The sequence below is a fragment of the Bos grunniens genome, chromosome 16 (genome assembly GCF_055505025.1).
Source record: "Bos grunniens cultivar Pamir isolate PY7600 chromosome 16, Bosgru_T2T1.0, whole genome shotgun sequence".
In the NCBI taxonomy this organism is placed as follows: Eukaryota; Metazoa; Chordata; class Mammalia; order Artiodactyla; family Bovidae; genus Bos; species Bos grunniens.
In genome coordinates this window covers 45,272,098-45,297,418 of record NC_141180.1, presented here as the reverse complement: position 1 = coordinate 45,297,418, position 25,321 = coordinate 45,272,098, and the positions used below count along the sequence as shown (strand labels likewise).

Genomic DNA, 25,321 nt, shown 5'->3' with positions numbered 1-25,321 from the left:
TCCTTAGAAACCTGTATACAGGTCAAGAAGCAACAGTTAGAATCAGACATGGAAAAGCAAACTGGTTCAAAATTGGGAAAGAAGTACATCAAGGCTGTATATTGTCACCCTGCTTATTTAACTTATATGCAGAGTACATCGTGTGAAATGCCAGGCTGGATGAAGCACAAGCTGGAATGAAGATATTTGATTGCTCTATCAACTATTAATAACCTCAGATATGCAGATAACACTACCCTAATAGCAGAAAGTGAAGATGAACTAAAGAGCCTCTTGATGAAGGTGAAGGAGGAGAATGAAAAAGCTGGCTTAAAACTCAACATTCGAAAAAGTAAGATCATGGCATCACTGACTCAATGGACATGAGTTTGAACAAGCTCCAGGAGATGGTGAAGGACAGGGAAGCCTGGCATGCTGCAGTCCATCTACGAATTAGCAATACTATTTCATGAAGACTCAATTTTCTCAAGTCTAGCAATTAAAGCTGAAAAACATTCTTAGTGAATACACAAATCAACAACAGAGGCATTATTTTTCATTGTTTTAATATAGAGTGGCTGGTAAGGTGCAGACTATTGTTCAGTCAGTTTTTGGTCTTTGAAATTTTCTCAGCCTGGGAAGTTAAGCGACAGAAACTTCATACCCTAGGAGGTAAATATTCTATATCCTAAGACTTTCTGGATAGATAATAGAAATTTTTTGTGGCATAGAGCTGAAATAAACTACTTCTACGTCCAAGTGATTTGCCAAAAAAAATTTTTTTTTCTTTTAATTAAAACCTGCTTAACAAGAAATTTGGATGTCTGATTTCACATTGTCCTTGAGCAAGGAGAGGGTGTGGTTCATTCCAGCTTGTGCTTCATCCAGCCTGGCATTAGTATTCTGTTTCTACATTGTCTTAACAGAAAGAAGATTATGTTGTTATTGTTCAGTCACTCAGTCGTGTCTGGCTCTTTGCAACCCCATGGACTGCAGCATGCCAGGCTTCCCTGACCTTCACCATCTCCTGGAGCTTGCTCCAACTCATGTCTGTTGAGTCAGTGATGCCATCCAACCATCTCATCCTCTGTCATCCCCTTTGAAGGAGATTTAGATTGTTTTAAATCACACTAGACAAAAGCTTTTGTGGGAACCTGAAGAAAGTGAAGTCAGAGAGTAAACTTGAACACCTGGCAAGGTTCCAAATTTTCTTTTGGCTTAGCAATTGCATGCCTTGCCCTTCAACTCTTCCTTGACTCAGAATGTCCATGTCAGTGTGAAATCATGACTTTATCCAGTAATGAAATTTCAGAGCTGGAGGGAACCTGAGAGGTCATCCAATCTGACCATCTCAGCTAAGGATGAGGCAGCTGAGTTCCAGAGAGTGACAGGATTCGTTTAGTCAAGGTCACAAGTTATGGGCCAAGTTTTCAATGCACGAAAAAGTGAGATAAATAGAAGATTGCTGATATCTAACTCATCAGAGCATTCAGTAAAGACTTTCAATAATATATTGAAATAGTTGTTATTGAATATATTGAATAGTTGTTACTTTTTTCAGCTATTAAGGACATATACCAAATGTGGGGCTTCCTTTGTAGCTCAGTTGGTAAAGGATCTGCCTGCAATGGGTTCAATGGAGACCTGGGTTCAATTCCTGGGTCAGGAAGATCCCTGGAGAAGGAAATGGAAACCCACTCCAGTATTCTTGCCTGGTGAATCCCATGGACAGAGGAGCCTGGCAGGCTACCATCCATGGGGTCGCAAGAGTCAGATACGACTTAGTGACTAAAACACAACACACACCAATTGTGGGTCTTCCCTGGTGGCTAAGTGGTAAAGAATCCACCTGCAATGCAGGAGACACAGGTTTCATCCCTGGGTCAGAAAGATCCCCCAGAGATAGAAATGGCAACCCACTCCAGTGTTCTTATCTGGGAAATCCCACAGACAAAGGAGCCTGACAGCCTACAGTCTTTGAGATTGCAAAGAATCGGACATGACTTAACACTGAACAACAACAAAATAAAAACAAATGTGCTGTGCCTTTGCATTTCTATCATTGTTATGGAACAAATTCTGGCAAGATCAGCTTTCTGTGACTGACCTGAGCTATGCTTTCATGCTAAGTCTGAGGTGTCAGGTTCTTGTTAAAGAAGTTTCTTTTCAAGCCTAGAAATATGATTACAAGGCTGTTCAGTCTCCTACTGTTGCTCCTTTGTGAAGCTTTGGGCAGCTGTTATAATAAAAGTAAGTGATAACACACTGTACTCCCAAATCACCATGCTGTTTGTCAAGCTCCAGTACTATTCCTCAGGCTGATTTCCTGGAATGGGAAGCAAAGGGCCAGAATTGCAAAGCCATCATAAACATTTCTCTTTTAGATATAGTTTACCAGCTGGGAAAGAACAGCATCTCTGCTTAGTTTATAGGAAGGACCTAGAATTCTTCTGCCCAGCTGACTGACTGTTCAGTTCAAACCACCAGATGAAATGCCTTGGAGTTAAAATGTGTCAAGAGGAACTTCATAGAATGGAATCACTGGAACATGACTGAGCAGTTGCTGAATGCTTTTTGGAGGTTAAATCCTGTCTAGAGGCCAATACAGTACCCTGAGAGAACTTTTAATGACATATGAAATGGTTACCAAGGTTCCAAACATGTCTATTTTCTTGTAACACCTTTTTAAATTACCATTGTGTTTGAGTGGCTCAGACAATAAAGAATCTGCCTGCAATTCAGGAGACCTGGGTTCAATTCCTGGGTTGGAAAGATTCCCCTGGAGAAGGGAATAGCAACCCACTCCAGTATTCTTGTCTGTAGAATCCCATGGGCAGAGGAGCCTAGTAGGATGCAGTCCTTGGGGTCACAAAGAGTTGGACACCACTGAGTGACTAACACTTTCTCTTCACTTGAATTTCAGTAATGATGTTACAGATTATTTGTTTTGTCCCCCCAGAATGATAAAATCAGAAATTGACAATTTGAGGAAAAATGACAAAGACCAATATGCTTTGGTTTATAATGCTCTATTTTTTTTTATTTTTAGTGCCTCAGTGTAAATAAGCAGGCAAGAAATGATTGTGTTTTTTTCCCCCTTTTAGCGGTTTACCTCTGCAAAAGAACAATGCAAAACAAAGCAAGGCTGGAGCTGGCCGACTATGAAGCTGTAAGTACCGAGGACTTCCTGGCAAAGGAAGGTATAAGATGAGCAAGAATAAGGCCAATAGTCATTTCTGGGCACTCTGAACTTTCTACATTTATGAATCTTAGAGATCAGATTTCCAGGGAGGGACAGCATAATTACTATATCCCTTACTTGCTTACTTCCTCTCATCATTCACAGTCATGATGAAATTCTAAACACACAAATTCGGGGAAGAAGTAGGAAGTATATATTATTTGCTAAAACTGATTTAATATAAAAGTTTTATGTATGTTGTCATTTGTTTTTAGTCACTCACTAAGTCGTGTCTCTTTGTGACTCCATGAATGTAGCCCTCCAGGGTTCTCTGTCCATGGGATTTCTGCCAGGCAAGAATACTGGAGTGAGTTGCCATTTCCTTCTTCAGGGGATTTTCCTGACCCAGAGATCGAACCTGCATCTCCTGCATTGGCAGGCAGATTCTTTGCCATTGAGCCACCAGGAAGCCCAAAATCTTTATGTGTATACATATATATATATAGTAGTATATACTATATATAATGAAGATATCCAAACTTCGAGAATTAAAGAGTGTTTACACTGGGAAAATGGTTTTTGCAAAATCTTTAGGTTGGTCACCATCAACAGATTAAATTGACCTCATGTAATCTGTTCAGATGATTGCTATCTTCTGATTTACTAAACTTAGAGCACTATCTGTAAATAGGTAGTAGGGGGCCAAAGGTTTACATTTTTCTCAAAAACCAGATAAACTTATTGAATCAGTAGTAGAAATGTACTGATTTCTTATTCAGTAAAATGGGCAGAGAAAAATCCAATGAATTACTGTTGAGCACTTTTTAATGTAAGTTTAGTATTTGGGGTTTTTAGTTATACTTGCTAATATTGATGTTTGTAATAGGCTTTCCTATGTCCTCTGTGACTGTTAATTTGAGGATTAGCTGCATTTAGTGAGCATGACTTATCATTCCAAGTACACTTACTCCAAGAAATTTTGATTTGTTTTCTTGGTAAGTACATATGGTACAACCGGGCAGAAACAGATAGCTTTTGGGCTTCCCTGTGGCCCTGCGGGTAAAGAATCCACCTGCAATGTGGGAGACCTAGGTTCGATCCCTGGATTGGGAAGAGTCCCTGGAGAAGGGAAAGGCTGCCCACACCAATATTCTGGTCTGGAGAATTCCATGGACTGTATAGTCCATGGGGTCGCAGAGTTGGACACGACTGAGCGATTTCCACTTTCACTTTTCACATATGGTAGATAAACTAGAAGGGGGCATAGTAAGGCTGAGCTCCAGAATGTCTTCTCCGTGGTATATTTTACAGGAGAGCTTGGCCAGGCTACAGAGAGCATTTGCCCGGAAGTGGGAGTTCATTTTTATGCAAGCAGAAGCACAAGCAAAGTGAGTCCTTGTGAGTCTTTTGGAAGATTTGTTCAAGTTGTGGCCTTTTATCCACAGAGGCACTATGATTAACACTGCTTACTGTTCATTGCTGTGATGTTAACAGAGTGGACAAGAAGAGAGACAAGATTGAAAGGAAGATCCTTGACAGTCAAGAGAGAGCGTTCTGGGATGTACACAGACCTGTGGTGAGCAAGCACACGCACCAACATTGTCTGAATTCATAATTTCAGCCTTTGGAAAGTAAAGGAAGAATGTAGTAACTCCGTTTTTCTCCCCCCCGCCCCCGAAGTCGGTGAATTTAGAAGAGTGCCGCCGTTAAAGCGACTAGAGTTCAATAGTATAATATTTAATTTATAGGACTGCTTTTTTCTAACGTGACACTACTTGCATACTCACTTTTTGCTTCTGAGGTGCTTGATACTGTCATGCACTTGAAGGAAAGAAGTCTGCAACAAAGGAGTTTGGCATGGCTTCCAATCTATTTTTTCTGAATTTATAGTAAAAGTCTGAGCTAAAATGTTATTCCTCCACTAATTTTTCCTTTTTAAAACCTACTAATAGCCTGCCTTGAATGTCAGCTTTAATGGAAACATTTTAGGTGGCTCTGCTTCAGCTTAGCTCATTCTTCTAATGGTGTAACTGGTCATTGAATCTATATACAATAACTTAGCTGGCTTTCTTATATAGTAATGTTATAGTAATAGTAGTGTTAAACCATATGAGCCAGAGTAACAAATAACAAACAACCTTGATTAATACCAGAAAACTTTGTGTAAGGAGTTAAACAATGGTTATGAGCTTATATCTTTAAACATAGACCTAGAGAATGGTATTTATATAGTATTATTAAATAACAGGATCACAGCAAGAGATGAATCAAGATTCTTTGAGACTATCTTAAAATTTTCCTCTCAGCTACCTGTGGGAATGGACCAAAATAGGTCTGTTTTCCAAAGGTTTGTATATGCATGTCTATATGTATATATATATGATTAAAATTTAAATTTTATATATATTTAAATTCTAGATATTAATTCAACTGTCAGATTTCATATGGAATTTTTTTGAATTCACAAAAAATTAGAATTGAAACTTAACTGTCTTTCCTACTCAAAATTCAGCTTGAGTTTTATTGCTCATGGTGTGAAAAAGATTGTGAGGTCACATGCATAATATTGCAAGGATATGAAGTAGGATTTTTGCTTGTTTTAAGCCATCTCTAGAAACTGGTTAATAAGTTATGCCCTCATGTTCATCCACTTTATGCTCCTGAACATCTGAGGGCCCATCTCTAGCCTAGTTTAAATCTGATGACTCTTGGCAACTCAAGAGGACTTGCTCCATGTCAGATTCCCTTCTCTGCCCACATCTGTTCCACAGCAAAAACTCATGCTCTCAGATTATGTAAATTGATCCCACCTCAACACACTTGCCTGCTCAGTCGCCCAGGAATTACTCAGCCAGTCCCGTGCCTTCTATGTGCCCTGTAACCATTGTGAGTAGGTTCCAGTCCTGTTTCTCCTCAGAGCAAGGCACTATGAATGTTCTCCAGGGGGCCCCTGCTGTGCCCCTCTCTAGATGTTCATTTAGAAAGTCCTCCCAAAGAGCACCTGGAGGCGGAAACCACCCTGAAGCTGTTAGTTCCGTTTCCCTTATTCAATTTGTGGATGCCTCTGCTTGGCTTTATATCTCTTAAAATGAACATGTTATGCAATTCTTGCTTACGGTTTGTTTTCTAGAGGGGAAGAAAAACAGAGCTTTGGGTTACCTGCATGTTTCTGAGAATGTAATGCGCCTAACCCAACCCTACCTTCAGTTATTTATGTTTTATATTACAACTTTGTATCCCGTTGGAAGAAATGTTTTTGAAATGGCTCCAGGTGCGTGTGAAGTGATGACATTTGTCTGGAGGCCGGATCACTCACACAGGTCCTGCCCTGTGTCTGGATTTTAGAATTCTGAGTGCCTACTGAGGATTAATTGACAGAGATGATGCTGACAGGATTGTTAAGCAAGACACTCCTAAAAGAGCTTTTAATGGCTATCTCCCCAGCAAAATACACAAGCTATATTTCTATTCACTGGCTGTAGTGTTAATTAAACAATAAGAAGAACTCTCTAAGATAACTATACCTCCAAAAATGTCCTTATTTTTATTTTGGTTTTGAAAAACTCTTATTACAAAATTGTGAACACACTACTGCATGTTTTTAAAGTATAGAAATTAATATTCTCATCGGAATAAAAGACTCTCTATTCAAATTTCACAGACTTATAACACAATTTAATTAAAACACTTTTAAGCTATATAGTTGTATTTTTCCTGTATTGCTTTAGATTTATGAATATATTAAGTATCTTTGTTTTCAAAGACAAAAATGGAGTTATCCTAGCAGTACTGTTTGTTGATTTGTTTCATTTTATTTCCTCTTGCATAATCCTACTCTTTAACCTTAGCAGAGAACAATTAATCCTGATAAAGCTTTTACTAGTTTAAGTCAAGGTGATACACTATACTGCATTTTGTTTGGTTTGCTTTGATTTGATCTGGTTTGATGCTGTCATTTATTTAATTAAAATAGGTTGGAAACAATTAGCCAGAAATATTGTCAGGAAGGGGAAATCTCAAAAAGAAGCTCAGAATCTTTAAAGTATACTTAATGTAGAATATTATAAAATCTTATGAGTTTATACTTAGAGATGTAGAAAATATATGTAATGTGATTTTTTTAATGAAATCACTTAACACAGTATACTCATTTATTGCATTTAATACCTTTTCAAAATAAATTTAGCTTCTCTAAGTACGTCCATGTTTACTCCCCCCCAAAAAAGTTAAAGTCATAACACTGAGAAGGACTCTTCAGTTATTTAGGACTCCAGACAGAACTGTCAAACACTAACTACAGTAAGTGCCTACACATGAACCTTCAAGTTGCAAACTTGAGAACGTGCGCCCTCGTGTCCACACGCATAAGTTAGTTCACTTGTCTGGCGTACATTGTCACATGCATGCATCCTCTGCAAGTGGTTATGTTTTTGTGTGCTTTACTGTACAGTAATGTATAGAGTTCAGTAGTACAGTATATTTATTCAAGCTATTAGTTGATCTACAAGAGGACAACTTCATTGAACTCCTTGCTGTGCAGCCCGGGGAGCTTACTAATGAAAACCTGATGGAATTGGAGCCCAGAGAAAGGGAAAAGAGGGACAAGAGAAAGAAGAAGTAACTAGTGAACAAGAGATTTACAGCCCAGGAAATGGCAAGGGGATTTTCTTTATTTGAGAAAGCAAGGTTAGCTTTTGAGGCACAGGACCCAAACACAGAATGGTATATGAAGGTTGTAGCAGCCGTTCAGAATGAAATCCAGTGCTACTATGTCATCAATGATCAGAAAAAAAGGGCTACTACTCAGACATCCCTGGATCATTTTTTCAAGAAGATAGAATTGAATCCAACAAGGAACCAGAATTTTTGCCATCAAATTTAGGCATGAATGAAATTTCAGCTTGCCCTCCATCCCTTATTGCTGACAGTCCTTCAGCTCTACCATCTCCCACTTCCTCTCTGTCCTCCAGTCAGTAACTCTTCTTACCTGTTCACTTGATGCCAGCCTCTGTATGCCAGTTGTACGGTACTCCTGTACCTTTCAAGATACTGTATTGTAAGATTAAAAATGTTTTCTTTATTTTTTGTTTTTATGTATTATTTGTGTGAAAATTATTGTAAACCTGTTACAGCACAGTACTAGATAGCCAGTGGTGTTAGTTGGGTACACAGGCTAACAATGTTAGACTTAATGAAAAAAATTAGACTTCCCAAGGTGTTCTTGGAAGGAACTCATTTATATGTAGGGGACTTACTGTATTCAAGATAATAGTAGGGGAAATAGACCAAATTGTAACAAATGTCAAAGATAATTTGGGATATGGGTTGACTTGTGTATTTAGTGTTTTGATACTTTTATAAAAGCCCCTTCAAGGGCTAATGGAGTCTTGTTGTTGTTTAGTTGCTACGTTATGTCCAGCTCTTTGCGACCCAATGGACTGCAGCACAGAAGGCTCCTCTGTCCTCCACTGTCTCCCAGAGTTTGTTCAAATTCATGTCTATTGAGTCGGCAATGATCTAACCATCTTAGTCTATATTAACTGAGTTCAAGCAACTAGTTGGGTGCCAGGTGGCTCATTTGTGTCCGATTCTTTGTGACCCCCTGGTCTGTAGCCCACCAGGCTCCTCCATCCATGAGATTCTCAAGGCAAGGATACTGGAATGGGTTGCTATTTCCTTCTCCATTGAGCAACTAGTTAAATTGCAGTAAAAATTATGTTTGTCACAGTGCTAAAGAGTTTAACTGACACTAACTTCCAAGTATTTGTTTTAATATTTTCAGATTATAATTTCTCGAAGATCAGAGAGTTTGAAATTTTCTATACATTTCCTGTAAATCATTTTTTTATTTGAATAAATTAGTGTGGAGTGTCTGGTGAAGCATGTGTGTGTATGCACAAAGCCCATTAAAATTTGGGGTTTAAAAGTGTCTGAAGAAGAGGTTATAGATTTGCATAATAAGTTTGAGAAGTTCAATAAGATTCAAAGTTTTTATAACCTACTGAATTAGATCTAAGTGATTCTAAGGAAATACAACCATCATGGAGGGAAAAAAGTAGTCTAGTGAACTGGCCTTTCAAAGAAGAATGGTCCTGATATCTGGAACCAAACTTGTTCCTCACAGCCCTATTGTGGTGCCAGCTTATATCCTTAGCGCTGACTTTGGTTTTTTGTTTGTTAGTTACATTTTTTTCAGCTTAATGAGGTGTACTTGACAAACTAAATTGTAAGATACTTAAAGTGTACAATATGATGATTTTATATATGTGTTCTTTGTGAAAGGACTCCTGCCATCAAGTTAGTTAACCCTGACTTTGAAAGTTGATCTAAAGAGATGGAGTGTAGGGAACCTGGGCACATTCATATGTGCAAGGTAGAGTCAGCCGTATAGAGTGAATCACCTCTCCTCTCACCTTGGAAATCCATAGTGACCTGTGGGAGCTCTAGGGTTATACTTTAAGACAGTACTGTGGGTGAACATTATTTATACCACAAACTATAAAGCACAAGGCCACAATTATAAATATTCTTGCAGATACACTATGACAGGCATCACCTTGGCACATTTTTGTTGAGGACCATAGAGGGGAACTTGGTATAAGGTTAAGATACAGATATTTTAAAAAAATTTTGTTCAAGTATACCATACATACTAGAAATGCATATCAAATCCATAATGAAATGGCACCTCAAACCAGTTAGAATGGCAGTTCTAAAAAGATAAGAGATAATAAGTGTTGGTGAGGATATGGAGCAAAATTCTGTGCACTGTCCTGGTGGGAATGTAAATTGGTGCAACCACTATGGAAACAGTAAGGAGGTTTCTCAAAATATTAAAAATAAAACTGCAATATGATGCAGCATTTCCACTTTTGGGTATTTAACCAAAATAAATGAAAACATGAACTTAAAAAAGCACCCTCATGTTCAATGCAGCATTATTTACAATAGATGCAACCTAAGTGCTCATTGATGGGTGAGTGAATAAAGAAAATGTGGACACAGGGATACCTCAGGGATAGTGTAGGTTTAGTTCTAGAGCACCATGATAAGTCATAGAGAATGTTTGCTTTACCAGTGTATATAAAAGTCATGTTACATGATATGGTGATCTATTAAGTGTGCAATAGCATTATGTCTAAACACTAATGTCCATGCCTTCATTTAAAAATACTTTCTTGCTCAAAAATGCTAACCATCATCTGAACCTTCAGCAAGTCACAGTTGTAATGTCAAAGATCACAGATCACCATCAGATCAGATCAGATCAGATCAGTCACTCAGTCGTGTCTGACTCTTTGTGACCCCATGAATCACAGCACACCAGGCCTCCCTGTCCATCACCAACTTCCGGAGTTCACTGAGACTCACGTCCATCGAGTTAGTGATGCCATCCAGCCATCTCATCCTCTGTCGTCCCCTTCTCTTCTTGCCCCCAATCCCTCCCAGTATCAGAGTCTTTTCCAATGAGTCAGCTCTTTACATGAGGTGGCCAGAGTACTGAAGTTTCAGCTTTAGCATCATTCCTTCCAAAGAAATCTCAGGGCTGATCTCCTTCAGAATGGACTGGTTGGATCTCCTTGCAGTCCAAGGGACTCTCAAGAGTCTTCTCCAACACCACAGTTCAAAAGCATCAATTCTTCGGCACTCAGCCTTCTTCACAGTCCAACTCTCACATCCATACATGACCACAGGAAAAACCATAGCCTTGACTAGACGAACCGTTGTTGGCAAAGTAATGTCTCTGCTTTTGAATATGCTATCTAGGTTGGTCATAACTTTCCTTCCAAGGAGTAAGCGTCTTCTAATTTCTTGGCTGCAGTCACCATCTGCAGTGATTTTGGAGCCCAGAAAAATAAAGTCTGACACTGTTTCCACTGTTTCCCCATCTATTTCCCATGAAGTGATGGGACCGGATGCCATGATCTTCGTTTTCTGAATGTTGAGCTTTAAGCCAACTTTTTCACCCTGCACTTTCACTTTCATCAACAGGCTTTTTAGCTCCTCTTCACTTTCTGCCATAAGGATGGTATCATCTGCCTATCTGAGGTTATTGATATTTCTCCCGGCAATCTTGATTCCAGCTTGTGTTTCTTCCAGTCCAGCGTTTCTCATGATGTACTCTGCGTGCGAAAAAGTTTGAAATATTGTGAGAATTACCAAACTTACTCAGGGACACAGAATGCACAAGTACTGCGGGAATAATGGTGCTGATAGATTTGCTTGACGCAGGGCTGACACAGACCCCTTCAGTTTCTACAATGATGCAGTATCTGTAGCTCCCCAGCTGGCACAGTGGTAAAGAATCTGCCTGCCAATGCAGGAGATGCAAGAGAAGTATGTGGGTTCAATCCCTGGGTCAGGAAGATCCCCTGGAGGAGGAAATGGCAGCCCACTCCAGTATTCTATTCTTGCCTGGAAAATCCCATGGACAGAGGAGCCTGGGGGGCTATGGTCCATAGGGTGCATAAAGAGTGGGACATGACTGAGCACTGACATGCACATGACATCTGTGAAGAACAATAAAAAGTGTGATAAAATGAGCTGTCCCTTATGTATGTACATATGTGTTTGTGTACACATATATACATACACAAACACATTTATAATTCAGTCATAAAAAAATAAAATCTTGCCATTTGTGACAGCATGGGCATGTGAAATAAGTTAGAGAATGACCAATACAATAGAATTTCACTTATGTGTAGAACCCAAAAAATATACTCTTAAATACAGATTGGTGGCTGCTAGAGGTTGGGGGTTGGATAAAAAGAATAAAATCTTGCCATTTGTGACAGCATGGGCATGTGAAATAAGTTTGAGAATGACCAATACAATATAATTTCATTTATGTGTAGAACCCAAAAAATATACTCTTAGATACAGATTGGTGGCTGCTAGAGGTCGGGGGTTGGGATGCTGGGAGAAATGGTGTGAAGGGGGTAAACAGGGACAGACTTCCAGTTTTAAAAGAAGTAAGTCCTGGAGATGTGATGTATAGCACCTTGACTTTAGTCACTAATACCGAAGTGTATATTGAAAAGTTGCTAAGACAGTAGATTTTAAAAATACTCATCATAAGGAAAGAAATTTAAACTGTGTGGTGATAAACGTTAAGTAGACTTATTATCTAGTTTTGCAATATATACATATATTGCAATATTATTTTGTAATATATACATATATTAAATCATTATATTGTACACCTGAAGTGAATATAATGTTATATGTCAATTATATCTCAATAATAATTTTCTAAAGGATGGCCTACATACAGAAAATTGCACAAAGCTTAAGTGCACAATGAATTTTCAAGAATTGAACAGAACCAGTTCACCAGCCTTGACTGGCAAAGCAATGACAAACCTAGACAGCATATTAAAAAGCAGAAACATTATTTTGCCTACAAAAGTCCATTTAGTCAAAATTTTGGTTTTCCTAGTAGTCATATACAAATGTGAAAGCTGGACAATAAAAAAGGCCTAGCACCAAAGAATTGAGGCCTTCAAACTGTGGTGTTGGAGAAGACTCTTGAAAGTCTCTTGGACTGCACGGAGATCACACCAGTCAATCCCAAAGGAAATCAACCCTGAATATTCATTGGAAGGACTGATGCTGAAGCTGAAGCTCCAATATTTTGGCCACCTGATGAGAAGAGCTGACTCACTGAAAAAGACCCTGATGCGGGAAACTATTGAAAGCAGGAGAAGAAGGGGACAACAGAGGATGAGATGGTTTGGACGGCATCACCGACTCAATGGACCTGAGTTTGAGCAAGCTCCAGGGGATGGTGAAGGACAGGGAAGCCTGGCATGCTGCAGTCCATGGGGTCACAAAGAGTCAGACACAACTGAGTGACTGAACAACAACAAAGGCACCAGGATCCCAGAACCCTACCAGGGACCGTTCCAGTCACTGCTGCCTAGGTCAGTGGTAACTTCTCATACCATAGATACGTTTGCTTATTTCTGTCTTTATATAAATGGAATTATTAATATCACTCTTCTCATATTCAACATCTTCCTTTGAGAGTCTTTCATGTTATTGCATATAGTTATAATTTCTTTATCCCCATTACTGTATTAGTATTCTGCTATATGACAGTAGAGGGTTTCATGATACATTGATGCTAAATTAACTTCCATAGGGTTAACACTCCACTATTTTATCCATAATTTTGATTTTCAATTTATTATTTTCACTAACTTGTTATATTCATGATTCAACTTAAGTTACTACAGACTTTCGTTTATCACACAAAACCATCAGCTCAGTCTCTTTAATTTAGGTTCAAAAGCAATGCAGACCTCAAAATAGAAAAACAAGGTGAATGATATTATATGTTATCACATATAATAAAGGAGTAATCTTATTTATATATAGAACTCATACATCAGTGAGAAAATATCAAAGAAGTAAAAAATGTAATGGGAAACATTTATATTTTTACCTATTAAATTTTCAAACAATTTTTAAAAGGTAGTATGACCATATATCTGCATACAATCTCACACTCATAGGTCCAAAGGTCTATTTTAATTCTTTGGTTGTTGCAAGAGGCATAAGTAAATAGATAGGTAGGTGGATGGATAGATAGGTATGTAGCTAGCTAGATAGAGAAGACAGAGGGACAGGCAGATGTGTAGAGAGAAGACTGAAAAGATATATACGTGAATATCAACAATAGTTTATTTATGAATGCTGAAATTCTGTTGATTTTATCTTTTTATGCTAATCTGTTTTAAAATTAAAATTTAATATGTTTACGTATTCAGTAAGAAAAATCAATAATAGTTTTAAAAAATGAATCAAGACTTCCAGTCCAGCATTGAAAGATCTTGGAAATTATCACTCTCAGTCTCACAATAAGAAAAAGAGCTGAATAAACTGAAAATCAACAATTTTTCTTACATTCATCTCAGAATGAGGTCACTAGGTAAAATGCTGTAAGTGCCCAAAACTGGAGAGACAGGTGAATACAGGAAATCACAATTTACCAGAAGCCCAAGAGCAGAAACCTCCAAGGAACCAATACTGGGGTAAGAAACTTAACCTGTAATGGACAAATTGCTGGAGGTTCAGAGAAGACTAACTTGAAAGTTAAGACTCGAAGGGAGCCCAGTCTTGAGGCGACACCACACACTTGTGAATTTTGCCTCCAGGAATTCTACCAGATTCTCACAGTGAAGTTTGAAGAGAAATCCCTTCGTACATCTCTCAGGGGAAGGGAAAAAGGAACTATTTTCAAATACTCTCAGAACATTCTCATCTTCTTAACTAGATCTGCCTTTAAGAGAAACTGATCAGAGTTGTACAGGAACTTCACCAACACAAAGAAAAGGAAATACCAGACTCTAATCCTGGTCTCACCCAAGTGAGGTGGAAAAAAAAAAAAAAATTGGAGAGAAATTTGTAAAGGTTACAGCCCCAGAGCACAGGCTCACAAAAAGACTGGCACCTAACCCTAGAACTATAAAATGCTTCCACTCCCTCTGCGCCAGCCACAACATTAAGAGAGTCTAAACAACAACAGGGAACTGCAAAGGAAAAAACTGCACATCTCAAGCCTTATTTAGGAAGGCTTAAGGAAGGATTCTATTTTGGGGGCTTTAAAATCACTGCAGATGGTGACTGCAGCTATGAAATTAAAAGACACTTACTCCTTGGAAGGAAAGTTATGACCAACTTAGACAGCATATTAAAAAGCAGAGAAATTACTTTGCTGACAAAGGTCCATCTAGTCAAAGCTATGGTTTTTCCAGTGGTCATGTATGGATGTGAGAGTTGGACTGTGAAGAAAGCTGAGCGATGAAGAATTGATGCTTTTGAACTGTGGTGTTGGAGAAGACTCTTGAGAGTCCCTTGGACTGCAAGGAGATCCAACCAGTCCATTCTGAAGGAGATCAGTCCTGGGTGTTCATTGGAAGGACTGATGCTAAAGCTGAAACTCCAATACTTTGGCCACCTGATGCGAAGAGCTGATTCATTGAAAAAGACCCTGATGCTGGGAAAGATTGAAGGCAGGAGGAGAAGGGGATGACCAGGATGAGCTGGTTGGATGGCATCACCGACTCAATGGACATGAGTTTGGGTAAACTCTGGGAGTTGGTGAGGGACAGGGAGGCCTGGCATGCTGCGGTCCATGGGGTCGCAAAGAATTGGACACAACTGAGCGACTGAACTGAACTGAGAGAGAGGTTTCCCTGGTGGCTTAGTGGATAAGAATCCATCTGCCAGTGCAGGAGACATGTGTTTGATCCCTGATCAGGAAGATCCCACATGCCGATCCCATGTGCCACAGCTATTAAGCCTGTGCTCTAGAGCCCGGGAACTGCAACTACTGAAGCCCAGGAGTCCTAGAGAAGCCACTGCAATGAGAGGCCTGTGTACCTCAACAAAGAGTAGCCCCCTGCCCCTCACCGCTTGCCGGGTTAGAGAAAAGCCCTTGCAGCAATGAAGACCCAGCAAAACCAAAAATAAAAAATAAATAATGTTTGTGTTTTAAAAAGCCTAAGGGAAACCTGAAGACAACTGGGGAGACACAGACAAGGAAAGCAGAGGAAAGTTTATCTCTGCTATAACAAAAGAAAGCAGTAAATACAGCTTAACCTCTAGCTAGATGTGCAAACCACACAATAAACACCTGTTTGCCTCAGGGCCTTTACCCGATACATGATAACTGGCTTTCAACAAAAAATTCACATAGAGTGAAAGGGAAGAAAAAAAAGCAGCTCAAACAGACACATTAAGCATCGGAATCAGACTCAAATATGGCAGAGATGTCGAAATTACCAAACTAAGGATTTGAAACATGTATGAAAAATGTGCTAAGGCTTCTAATGGAGGAAATGAACAACATTAAGGAATAAAGAATAGAGGTATAAACATAAATATGGAAACTCTAAGATAGAATCAGAAGAAAATGTTAGAATAAAAAATGCCTTAACATTAAATGAAGAATGCATTTGATATGCTCGTAAATAGACTGGACATGGCCAAGCAAATAATCAGTGAGCTTGAAAAAATGTCAGTAGAAATTTCCAAAGCCAAAATGCAAAGAGAAAAAGGATGAAAAAGACACGAGCTGTGAAATAATTATTAAAGGTGTCACATACATATAATAGGAATACCAGAAAGACAAACAAGAGAGCAAGAAGAGAAGAAAATTTGAAGCAGTGATGAGCCATCATTTCTGAAAATTAACCGAGAGCCAGGAAGCTTAGAGAAAACCACCAGACTAAATATCAAAACATCCAAACCTAGACATAACACATTTAAATTTCAGAAAGTGGACAAATCTTCAGAGAAGCCAGAGGAAAAAGAAACACTTTACATAGGGAGGAAAAAGATTAATGGTTGCATCAGACTTTTAGAAATCATGCAAGCAGGAGAGCAGAGTGAAATATTTTGTGTTGAAAGAAAAAAAAAAAAAAAACTTTCGAATTCTATCCAGCAAAATTATCCTTTATAAGTGCAGGAGAAATAAACACTTTCTCAGATAAATAAAAATTGAGGGACTCTGTCATCAGGGGACTTGCAAGAAATGTGGAATATCTTTAGAAAGAAGGAAATACCATAGGTCAGAAACTCAGGTCTATTTTTTTATTTTTAATTATCGTTCAAATGATGATAGCAGTGTTAAAGGGTACAGAAAGGAGAAGGCATTGGGAATAACCTATTATAAGGTAATTGAATGCAGTAGTATAGTGTGATTTGAAAGAGGAGTCTGATTAGATGTAAGTATGTATTGCAAACCAAAAGGCAACCACTGAGGAAAGTTTAAAATGAAATAGAATTAATATGTTAAGAAAGGCAAACAAAAGGAATAGCAAAAATTCTCAACTGAAAACATAGAAGGTAGAAAAATAGAAAAAATAAAAGGAAAAGAATCAGAGCAATGGCAACGAATAGAAAACTATGAAAAAGATATGGCAGGTATTAATCCAGCTATATTATGATCTCTTTAAACAGTGGTGGCCTAAATACACCAGTTAAAAGGGAGAGACTATCAGAGTGAATGAAAACCTAAAACCTAATTATATATTAAGAAACTCAGTTAAGTATAAAGACAGAGGTACAGATTAAAAGTAAAGTAAAGCTATGGAGAAAGTAAAGGGATGCTATCACTAGTAAACCTAGATAGCATATTGAAAAGCAGAGACATTACTTTGCCAACAAAGGTTCGTCTAGTCAAGGCTATGGTTTTTCCTGTGGTCATGTATGGATGTGAGAGTTGGACTGTGAAGAAGGCTGAGCACCGAAGAATTGATGCTTTTGAACTGTGGTGTTGGAGAAGACTCTTGAGAGTCCCTTGGACTGCAAGGAGATCCAACCAGTCCATTCTGAAGGAGATTAGCCCTGGGATTTCTTTGGAAGGAATGATGCTAAAGTTGAAACTCCAGTACTTTGGCCACCTCATGCGAAGAGTTGACTCATTGGAAAAGACTCTGATGCTGGGAGGGATTGGGGGCAGGAGGAGAAGGGGACGACAGAAGATGAGATGGCTGGATGGCGTCACCGACTTGATGGACGTGAGTCTGAGTGAACTCCAGGAGTTGGTGATGGACAGGGAGGCCTGGCGTGCTGCGATTCATGGGGTCGCAAAGAGTCAGACACGACTGAGTGACTGAACTGAACTGAACTGAACACTAGTCAAAAGATAGGTGGAGTTGTTGTTCAGTTGTTCAGCCGTGTCTGACTCTTTGTGACACCATGGACTGCAGTATGCCAAGCTTCCCTGTCTTTCAGCATCTCCTATAACTTGCTCAAACTGGTGTCCATTGAGTCAGTGATGTCATCCAACCATCTTGTTCTTTGTTGTTATCCCCTTCTCCTGCCTTCAGTCTTTCTCAGCTTCAGGGGGTTTTCCAATGAGTCGGCTCTTCTCATCAGGTGGCCAAAGTATTGGAACTTCAGCTTCAGCATAAGTCATTCCAATGAATATTCAGGATTGATTTCCTTTAGGATTGACTGGTTTGATTTCCTTACTGTCCAAGGGACTCTCAGAGTCTTCTCCAACAGTGTGAAGGCATCATTTCTTTGGCCAAAGTTCAAGGCATCATTTAATCAGCGCTCAGCCTTCTTTATGGTCCAAATCTTACACCCATACATGACTACTTGAAAAACCATAGCTTTGACTATACAGACTTTTGTAGGCAAAGTGATATCTCTATTTTTTAATACACTGTCTAAGTTTGTCATAGGTTTTCTTCCAAGAAGTAAGTGTCTTAATTTCATGGCTGTGGCCCCTGGGTGCAGTGATTTTGGAGCCCAAGAAAATAAAGTCTGTCATGGTTTCCATTGTTTCCCCATCTATTTGCCATGAAGTGATGAGACCAGATGCCATTATCTTTGTTTTTTGAATGTTGAGTTCTAAGCCAGCTTTTTAACTCTCCTCTTTCGCTTTCATCAAGTTGCTCTTTAGTTCCTTTTCACTTTCTGCCATAAGGGTGGTGTCATCTGCATATCTGAGGTTGTTGATGTTCCTCCCAGCAATCTTGATTCCAGCTTGTGCTTCATCCAGCCCAGCATTTCACATGATGTACTCTGCATAGAAGTTAAATAAGCAGGGTCACAATATACAGCCTTGATGTACTCCTTTTGCTATTTGGAACCAGTCTGTTGTTCCATGTCCAGTTCTAACTGTTACTCCTTAACCTGCGTACAGGTTTCTCAGGAGGCAGGTACGGTGGCCTGGTATTCCCATCTCTTCAAGAATTTTCCACAGTTCGTTTTCATCCACACAATCAAAGGCTTTAGCATAGTCAATTAGTAGCTGTATTAATTTCAGATGAAGCCAGCTCCAGATCAAGAAAAATTATCAGAGATGAGGAGCAACATTATGTAATGATAAAGAGATCAATTATTCATGAAGACGTAACAATCCTTAATGTGTGTGCACAATAGAGCATCAAAATATGAGACCGAAACTGATAGAACTGCAAGGAGAAATAGACAAATACACCATTATAGCTGTAGTCTTCAGCACACCTGTCATTGAATGACAGATCTAACAGGCAGAAAATCAAGAAGAACAACTGAACTGAAGAGTGCCATTAATCAACTGGATTTAATTGATATCATAAGCTGCTTCATCCAATAGCAGCAGAATATACCTTCTCCTCAAATTCCCATGGAACACATTAAGAAAGAACACATTCGGGGCCACAAAACTCATCCTAATAAGTGTAAAAGAATTTTAATGGAAATTATATGAAGTATTCCCAGGCCACAATGGGATTAACTAGATACCAGTAATGGAAAGATAGATGGAAAATGACAAAATACTTAGAGTTAAGCAACACATTTCCAGATAATATATAGGTCCAAAAGAAGTTTCAAGAGCAATTGTAAAATATTTCAAGCTAAATGAAAATACATGTTATCAAAATCTGTGGATGCATTGAAAGTTGTACTTGGCAATTTATAAATATATGCATTGATACATATGTTAGGAAAACCTAATATCAATAATCTAAACTTTAATATTAGAAAACTAGAAAAACCCAGAAGAAAAGAAATAAAACTTAGAGCAGAAATCAATTAAATTGAAAACAGGAAAGTGATAGAGAAATACAATACTTAGAGCTGGTTCATTAAGGTTGATAAATTGCTCCTCAGTCCATGGAATTCTGTCCAAGCAAGAATACTGGAGTGGGTAGCCATTTACCTTCTCCAGGAGATCTTCCCCACCCAGGGATCAAACCAGATCTCCTGCATCGCAGGCAGGTTCTTTACAGGCTGAGCCACCAGGGAAGCCCCTCTAGTTAGAGAGCAGACACAAGTTACTAATAGCAGAAATAAAAGAGGAATGATTACCACTGATCACACAGTGATCAGTTATTTTGATAAGTTATTTTGATAAGAAATGAATATTGTGAACAACTCTATGCCCACGAATATGAAAACCTACATGAAATGCACAAGTTTTGTGAAAGACACAGTTTACCAAAACTCACCCAAAAAGTAATTGATATGAATATACCTACATGTATTAATGAAGGGTTGTATCTATTATTAAAGATTAAACAATCTATTCAACAAAAGAATTTAAATATATAACAAATAACCTTCCAAAATAGAAAGCAAAATCCCAGATGAATTCACTGAAGAATTCTAGCATGCATTTAAAGGAGAAATTATACCAATTTTTTTTTTTTTTTACTATTTTTCCTGCAAAGAGAAGAGGGCCTACTTCCTATGAATAACTCAGTCTATGATTCCAGCATTACTTTAATACCCAAACCTCACAAAGTCATTGCAAGAAAGGCAAACAAATGTCTCTCATGACCCACAGCTGCAAAATTTTCAATAAATTATGAATATATGACATCCAACAAATGTATGATAAGTATACACCACAACCAAGTGGAATTTATTCCATGTACACAATGCTAGTTCAACATTCCATAATCAACAGTTTAAAAATCATATACTCATAACAATAGAAGCAGAAAAAATGTGACAAAATCCAACACTCAATAAAAGATAAAAATTGTCAGCAAACTAGGAATAGAGAAAGGGCTTCCCTGGTAGCTCAGCGGTTAAAGCGTCTGCCTGTAATGCGGGAGACCCAGGTTCGATCCCCGGGTTGGGAAGATCCCCTGGAGAAGGAAATGGCAACCCATTCCAGTATTCTTGCCTGGAGAATCCCATGGACGAAAGAGCCTGGTGGGCTACAGTCCACGGGGTCACAAAGAGTCAGACACGACTGAGCGACTTCACTTTCACTTTCACTTTCAGGACTAGAGGAACTTCCTCAACTTATTGATAAAGCACATTTACCAAAAACCTGCAGCTAATATCATACTTAATGGTGAAATACTATTAATAGATGGTTTCTCTCTGACGTCAGGAACAAGGCAACATGTTCCTTCTCACCACTCCTATTCAACATCTTACTGAAGGACCTAGTTAATATAATGACAAGAAAAGGTAATTGAACATGCACAAACTGTGCTGTATGTCTCAGGGAACTCAAACAGGGGCTCTGTATGAACCTAGAGGGGTGCGATGGTGAAGCAGATGGGACAGAGGTTCAAGAGGGAGGGGACATTTGTGCACCTAAGGCCGATTCATGTTGATGTTTGACAGAAGACAAAATTCTGTAAAGCAGTTATCCTTCAATTTAAAAATAAATAAAGTAAAAAAAAAATACGCAAACGGGAAGGAAATTGGGAAGGAAGAAATAAAACTGTCTTTGTTCACGTATAACATGGTTTTTTTCTATGTAGAAAATCACAAGGAATCAACAACCACAGCAACAAAGCTCTTAAAATTAATAAACTGCAGTAATATAGTTGCAGGATATAAAGTTAATACACAGAAGTCAACTGATTTCTTATATATTAGCAATAAACAATTGGAATTTGAAATTAGAAACACAATACCATTTCATTAGCACTAAAAGTTAAATGCCATTACATATAGATTTTAAGTCTATCAAAACACACAAGAATAATATGGGGAAAGTACTGAAGCAATTTCAGTATTTGCTGAAAAAAATAAAGATCATGATAAATGCAGGGAATATTTCATGTATGGAGATAGGAAGACAAGTATTGTGAAGATGTTAGTTCTTCAATACTAGATCTATAGATTTAACACAGTCCAAATCAAAATCCCAGCAAATTATTTTGTGGCTATTGACAAACTAATTCTAAAATTTATGGAAAGGACAAATGACACAGAATAACCACCACAATACTGAAAAAGAACCACAAAGTCAGAGGACTGTGTTCATGTTCAGTTACTCAGTCATGTCTAACTCTTTGCATGCCAGGCTTTGCTGCCTTTCACCATCTCCTGGAGTTTCTTCAAACTCTTATCCACTGAGTAGGTCATGCCATCCAAGCATCTCATCCTCTGTTGCCCACTTCTCCTTCTGCCCCAGTGTTTCTCAGCATCAGGGTCTTTTCCAATGGGTCAGCTCTTGGCATCAGGTGGCCAAAGCTTCAGCTTTAGCATCAATCCTTCCAATGAATATTCAGTGTTAATTTCCTTTAGGATTGACTCGTTTGATCTCCTTGCAGTCCAAAGGACTTTCAAGAGTCTCCTCCAGCACCACCATTTGAAAGCATCATTTCTTTGGCACTCAGCCTTCTTTATGGTCCAACTCTCACATCCTTACATGACTACTGGAAAAATCATCAGATCAGATCAGATCAGATCAGTCACTCAGTCGTGTCTGACTCTTTGCGACCCCATGAATCGCAGCACGCCAGGCCTCCCTGTCCATCACCAACTCCTGGAGTTCACTCAGACTCACGTCCATCGAGTCAGTGATGCCATCCAGCCATCTCATCCTCTGTCATCCCCTTCTCCTCCTGCCCCCAATCCATCCCAACATCAGAGTCTTTTCCATTGAGTCAACTCTTCACATGAGGTGGCCAAAGTACTGGAGTTTCAGCTTTAGCATCAGTCCTTCCAAAGAAATCCCAGGGCTGATCTCCTTCAGAATGGACTGATTGGATCTCCTTGCAGTCCAAGGGACTCTCAAGAGTCTTCTCCAACACCACAATTCAAAAGCATCAATTCTTTGGCGCTCAGCCTTCTTCACAGTCCAACTCTCACATCCATACATGACCACAGGAAAAACCATAGCCTTGACTAGACGAACCTTTGTTGGCAAAGTAATGTCTCTGCTTTTGAATATGCTATCTAGGTTGGTCATAACTTTCCCTCCAAGGAGTAAGCGTCTTTTAATTTCATGGCTGCAGTCACCATCTGCAGTGATTTTGGAGCCCCCCAAAATAAAGTCTAACACTGTTTCCACTGTTTCCCCATCTATTTCCCATGAAGTGGTGGGACCGGATGCCATGATCTTCGTTTTCTGAATGTTGAGCTTTAAGCCAACTTTTTCACTCTCCTCTTTCACTTTCATCAAGAGGCTTTTGAGTTCCTCTTCACTTTCTGCCATAAGGGTGGTGTCATCTGCATATCTGAGGTTATTGATATTTCTCCCGGCAATCTTGATTCCAGCTTGTGTTTCTTCCAGTCCAGCGTTTCTCATGATGTACTCTGCATATAAGTTAAATAAACAGGGTGACAATATACAGCCTTGACAAACTCCTTTTCCTATTTGGAACCAATCTGTTGTTCCATATCCAGTTCTAACTGTTGCTTCCTGACCTGCATACAAATTTCTCAAGAGGCAGATCAGGTGGTCTGGTATTCCCGTCTCTTGAAGAATTTTCCACAGTTTATTGTGATCCACACAGTCAAAGGCTTTGGCATAGTCAATAAAGCAAAAATAGATGTTTTTCTGGAACTCTCTTGCTTTTTCTATGATCCAGCGGATGTTGGCAATTTGATCTAAATGGACTTCTGTAGACAAAGTGATGTCTCTGCTTTTTAATATGCTATTTAGGTTTGTTACAGCTTTTCTTCCAAGGAGCAAGTGTCTTTTAATGTCATGGTTGCAGTCACCATCCACAGTGATTTTGGAACCCAAGAAAACAAAGTCTGTCACTGTTGCCATTTTTCCCCATCTATTTGCTATGAAGTGATGGGATCAGATTCCCTGGTGGCTCAGATGGTAGAGAATAGACTGCAATGTGGGAGACTTGGGTTCAGTCCCTGGGTCAGGAAGATCCCCTGGAGAAGGGAATGACAACCCACTTCAATGTTCTTGCCTGGAAAATTCCACGGACAGAGTTGCTTAACAGGTTAGAGTCCATAGGGTCACAAAGAGTTGGACATGACTAAGCGATTGACACACACACACACACACACACACACACACACACACACACACGCACAGATGGGAATGGACACCATGATCTTAGGGTTTTGAATGTTGAGTTTTAAGCCAGTTTTTTGCTTTCCTCTTTCACCTTCATTAAGAGGTTCTTTAGTTCCTCTTCGCTTTCTGCCATTAGGGTGGTGTCATCTGCATATCTGAGGTCACTGGTATTTCTCCCAGAAATCTTGATTCCAACTTGAGCTTCATCCAGCTCAGCATTCCACATGACGTACTCTGCATATAAGCTACTATAATTAAAACAGTATAGTACTGATAAGAAAATACATAAATACATCAGTTGAATAGATAGCCCAGAATTATATTTGACAAAGGGTGAAACAAGTCAATGGAGAAAGAATAGTCTTCCCCAAGAATGTTGCTGAAAGAACCGAAGACCCACATTCAAAAAAACGGAAGAAAAACATGAATCTAGATATAGACCTTGTAACTTTTTTAAAAATTACCTCAAAATGGATCATTCACCTAAATGTAAAATGCTAAATTGTAAATTCTTAGAGAATAACATATGAGACAATTTGGATGACCCTTGGTTTGGTGATATGTTTTTAGATTCAACACTAAAGGCATAAAAGAAAAATTTGATAAGTCAGTTTATTAAAATTAAATCTTTGGGGTCTGTGAAAAACACTGTTATAAGAATGAGAGGACAAATCACAGACTGGGACCATAATATCAAAATAAATAAGTAACTGAAAATTGACTAGTATCCAGAATATACAAAGAATTCTTAAAACTCAACAGTGAGAAACCAACCAATTAAGAATGGACAAAAGATCTGTATAGACACCTCACCAAAGAAGATACACAGATGGCAAGTAGGTATACGAAAAGGTGTTCAACATCATGTATCATTAGGACATTTTAGCACATTCAGATCAAATCAGATCAGATCAGTCACTCAGTCGTGTCCGACTCTTTGCGACCCAATGAATCGCAGCACGCCAGGCCTCCCTGTCCATCACCAACTCCCAGAGTTCATTGAGACTCACGTCCATCGAGTCAGTGATGCCATCCAGCCATCTCATCCTCTGTTGTCCCCTTTTCCTCCTGCCCCCAATCCCTCCCAGCATCAGAGTCTTTTCCAATGAGTCAACTCTTAGCATGAGGTGGCCAAAGTACTGGAGTTTCAGCTTTAGCATCATTCCTTCCTAAGAAATCACAGGGCACATTACTGGCCTGTAAAAGGGAGGTACACCTCTCCACTGTGGAACGTATTACTTTGGAGCCTCTTATATCCTTTGGAATTAAAGGATTTTGAGTTCAAATCACTATTGTAATTCAAGGCACTATTACATTCAATATATGTAATTCATCATATGTTCCAATATGATTTTTATGAACTTGTCATTTTATCATTGTCTCGTGTTATCTATTATAATAATCATTATAAGCATTTT

The 25,321-nt window shown here is 38.8% G+C and overlaps 1 protein-coding gene and 1 non-coding gene across 14 annotated transcripts in view; both read left to right on the top strand.

The window, feature by feature from the left end:
- RGS7 (regulator of G protein signaling 7) overlaps nucleotides 1-25,321 on the top strand; it is a 525,872-nt gene that overhangs the window by 415,330 nt on the left and 85,221 nt on the right. For 11 of the 13 annotated variants that reach the window (XM_086342661.1, XM_086342663.1, XM_086342658.1 and 8 more), the window contains 3 exons: nucleotides 3,084-3,148; nucleotides 4,472-4,548; nucleotides 4,655-4,736. In XM_086342661.1, the coding sequence (XP_086198787.1) occupies nucleotides 3,084-3,148; nucleotides 4,472-4,548; nucleotides 4,655-4,736 (224 nt within the window). Of the gene's footprint in view, nucleotides 1-3,083; nucleotides 3,149-4,471; nucleotides 4,559-4,654; nucleotides 4,737-25,321 lie in introns of all 13 variants that reach the window. The other 2 variants (XM_086342668.1, XM_086342669.1) reach the window with 1 other exon arrangement.
- On the top strand, nucleotides 20,686-20,757 carry TRNAY-GUA (transfer RNA tyrosine (anticodon GUA)). The gene has a single exon. It is a non-coding gene; the product is annotated as a tRNA-Tyr (tRNA).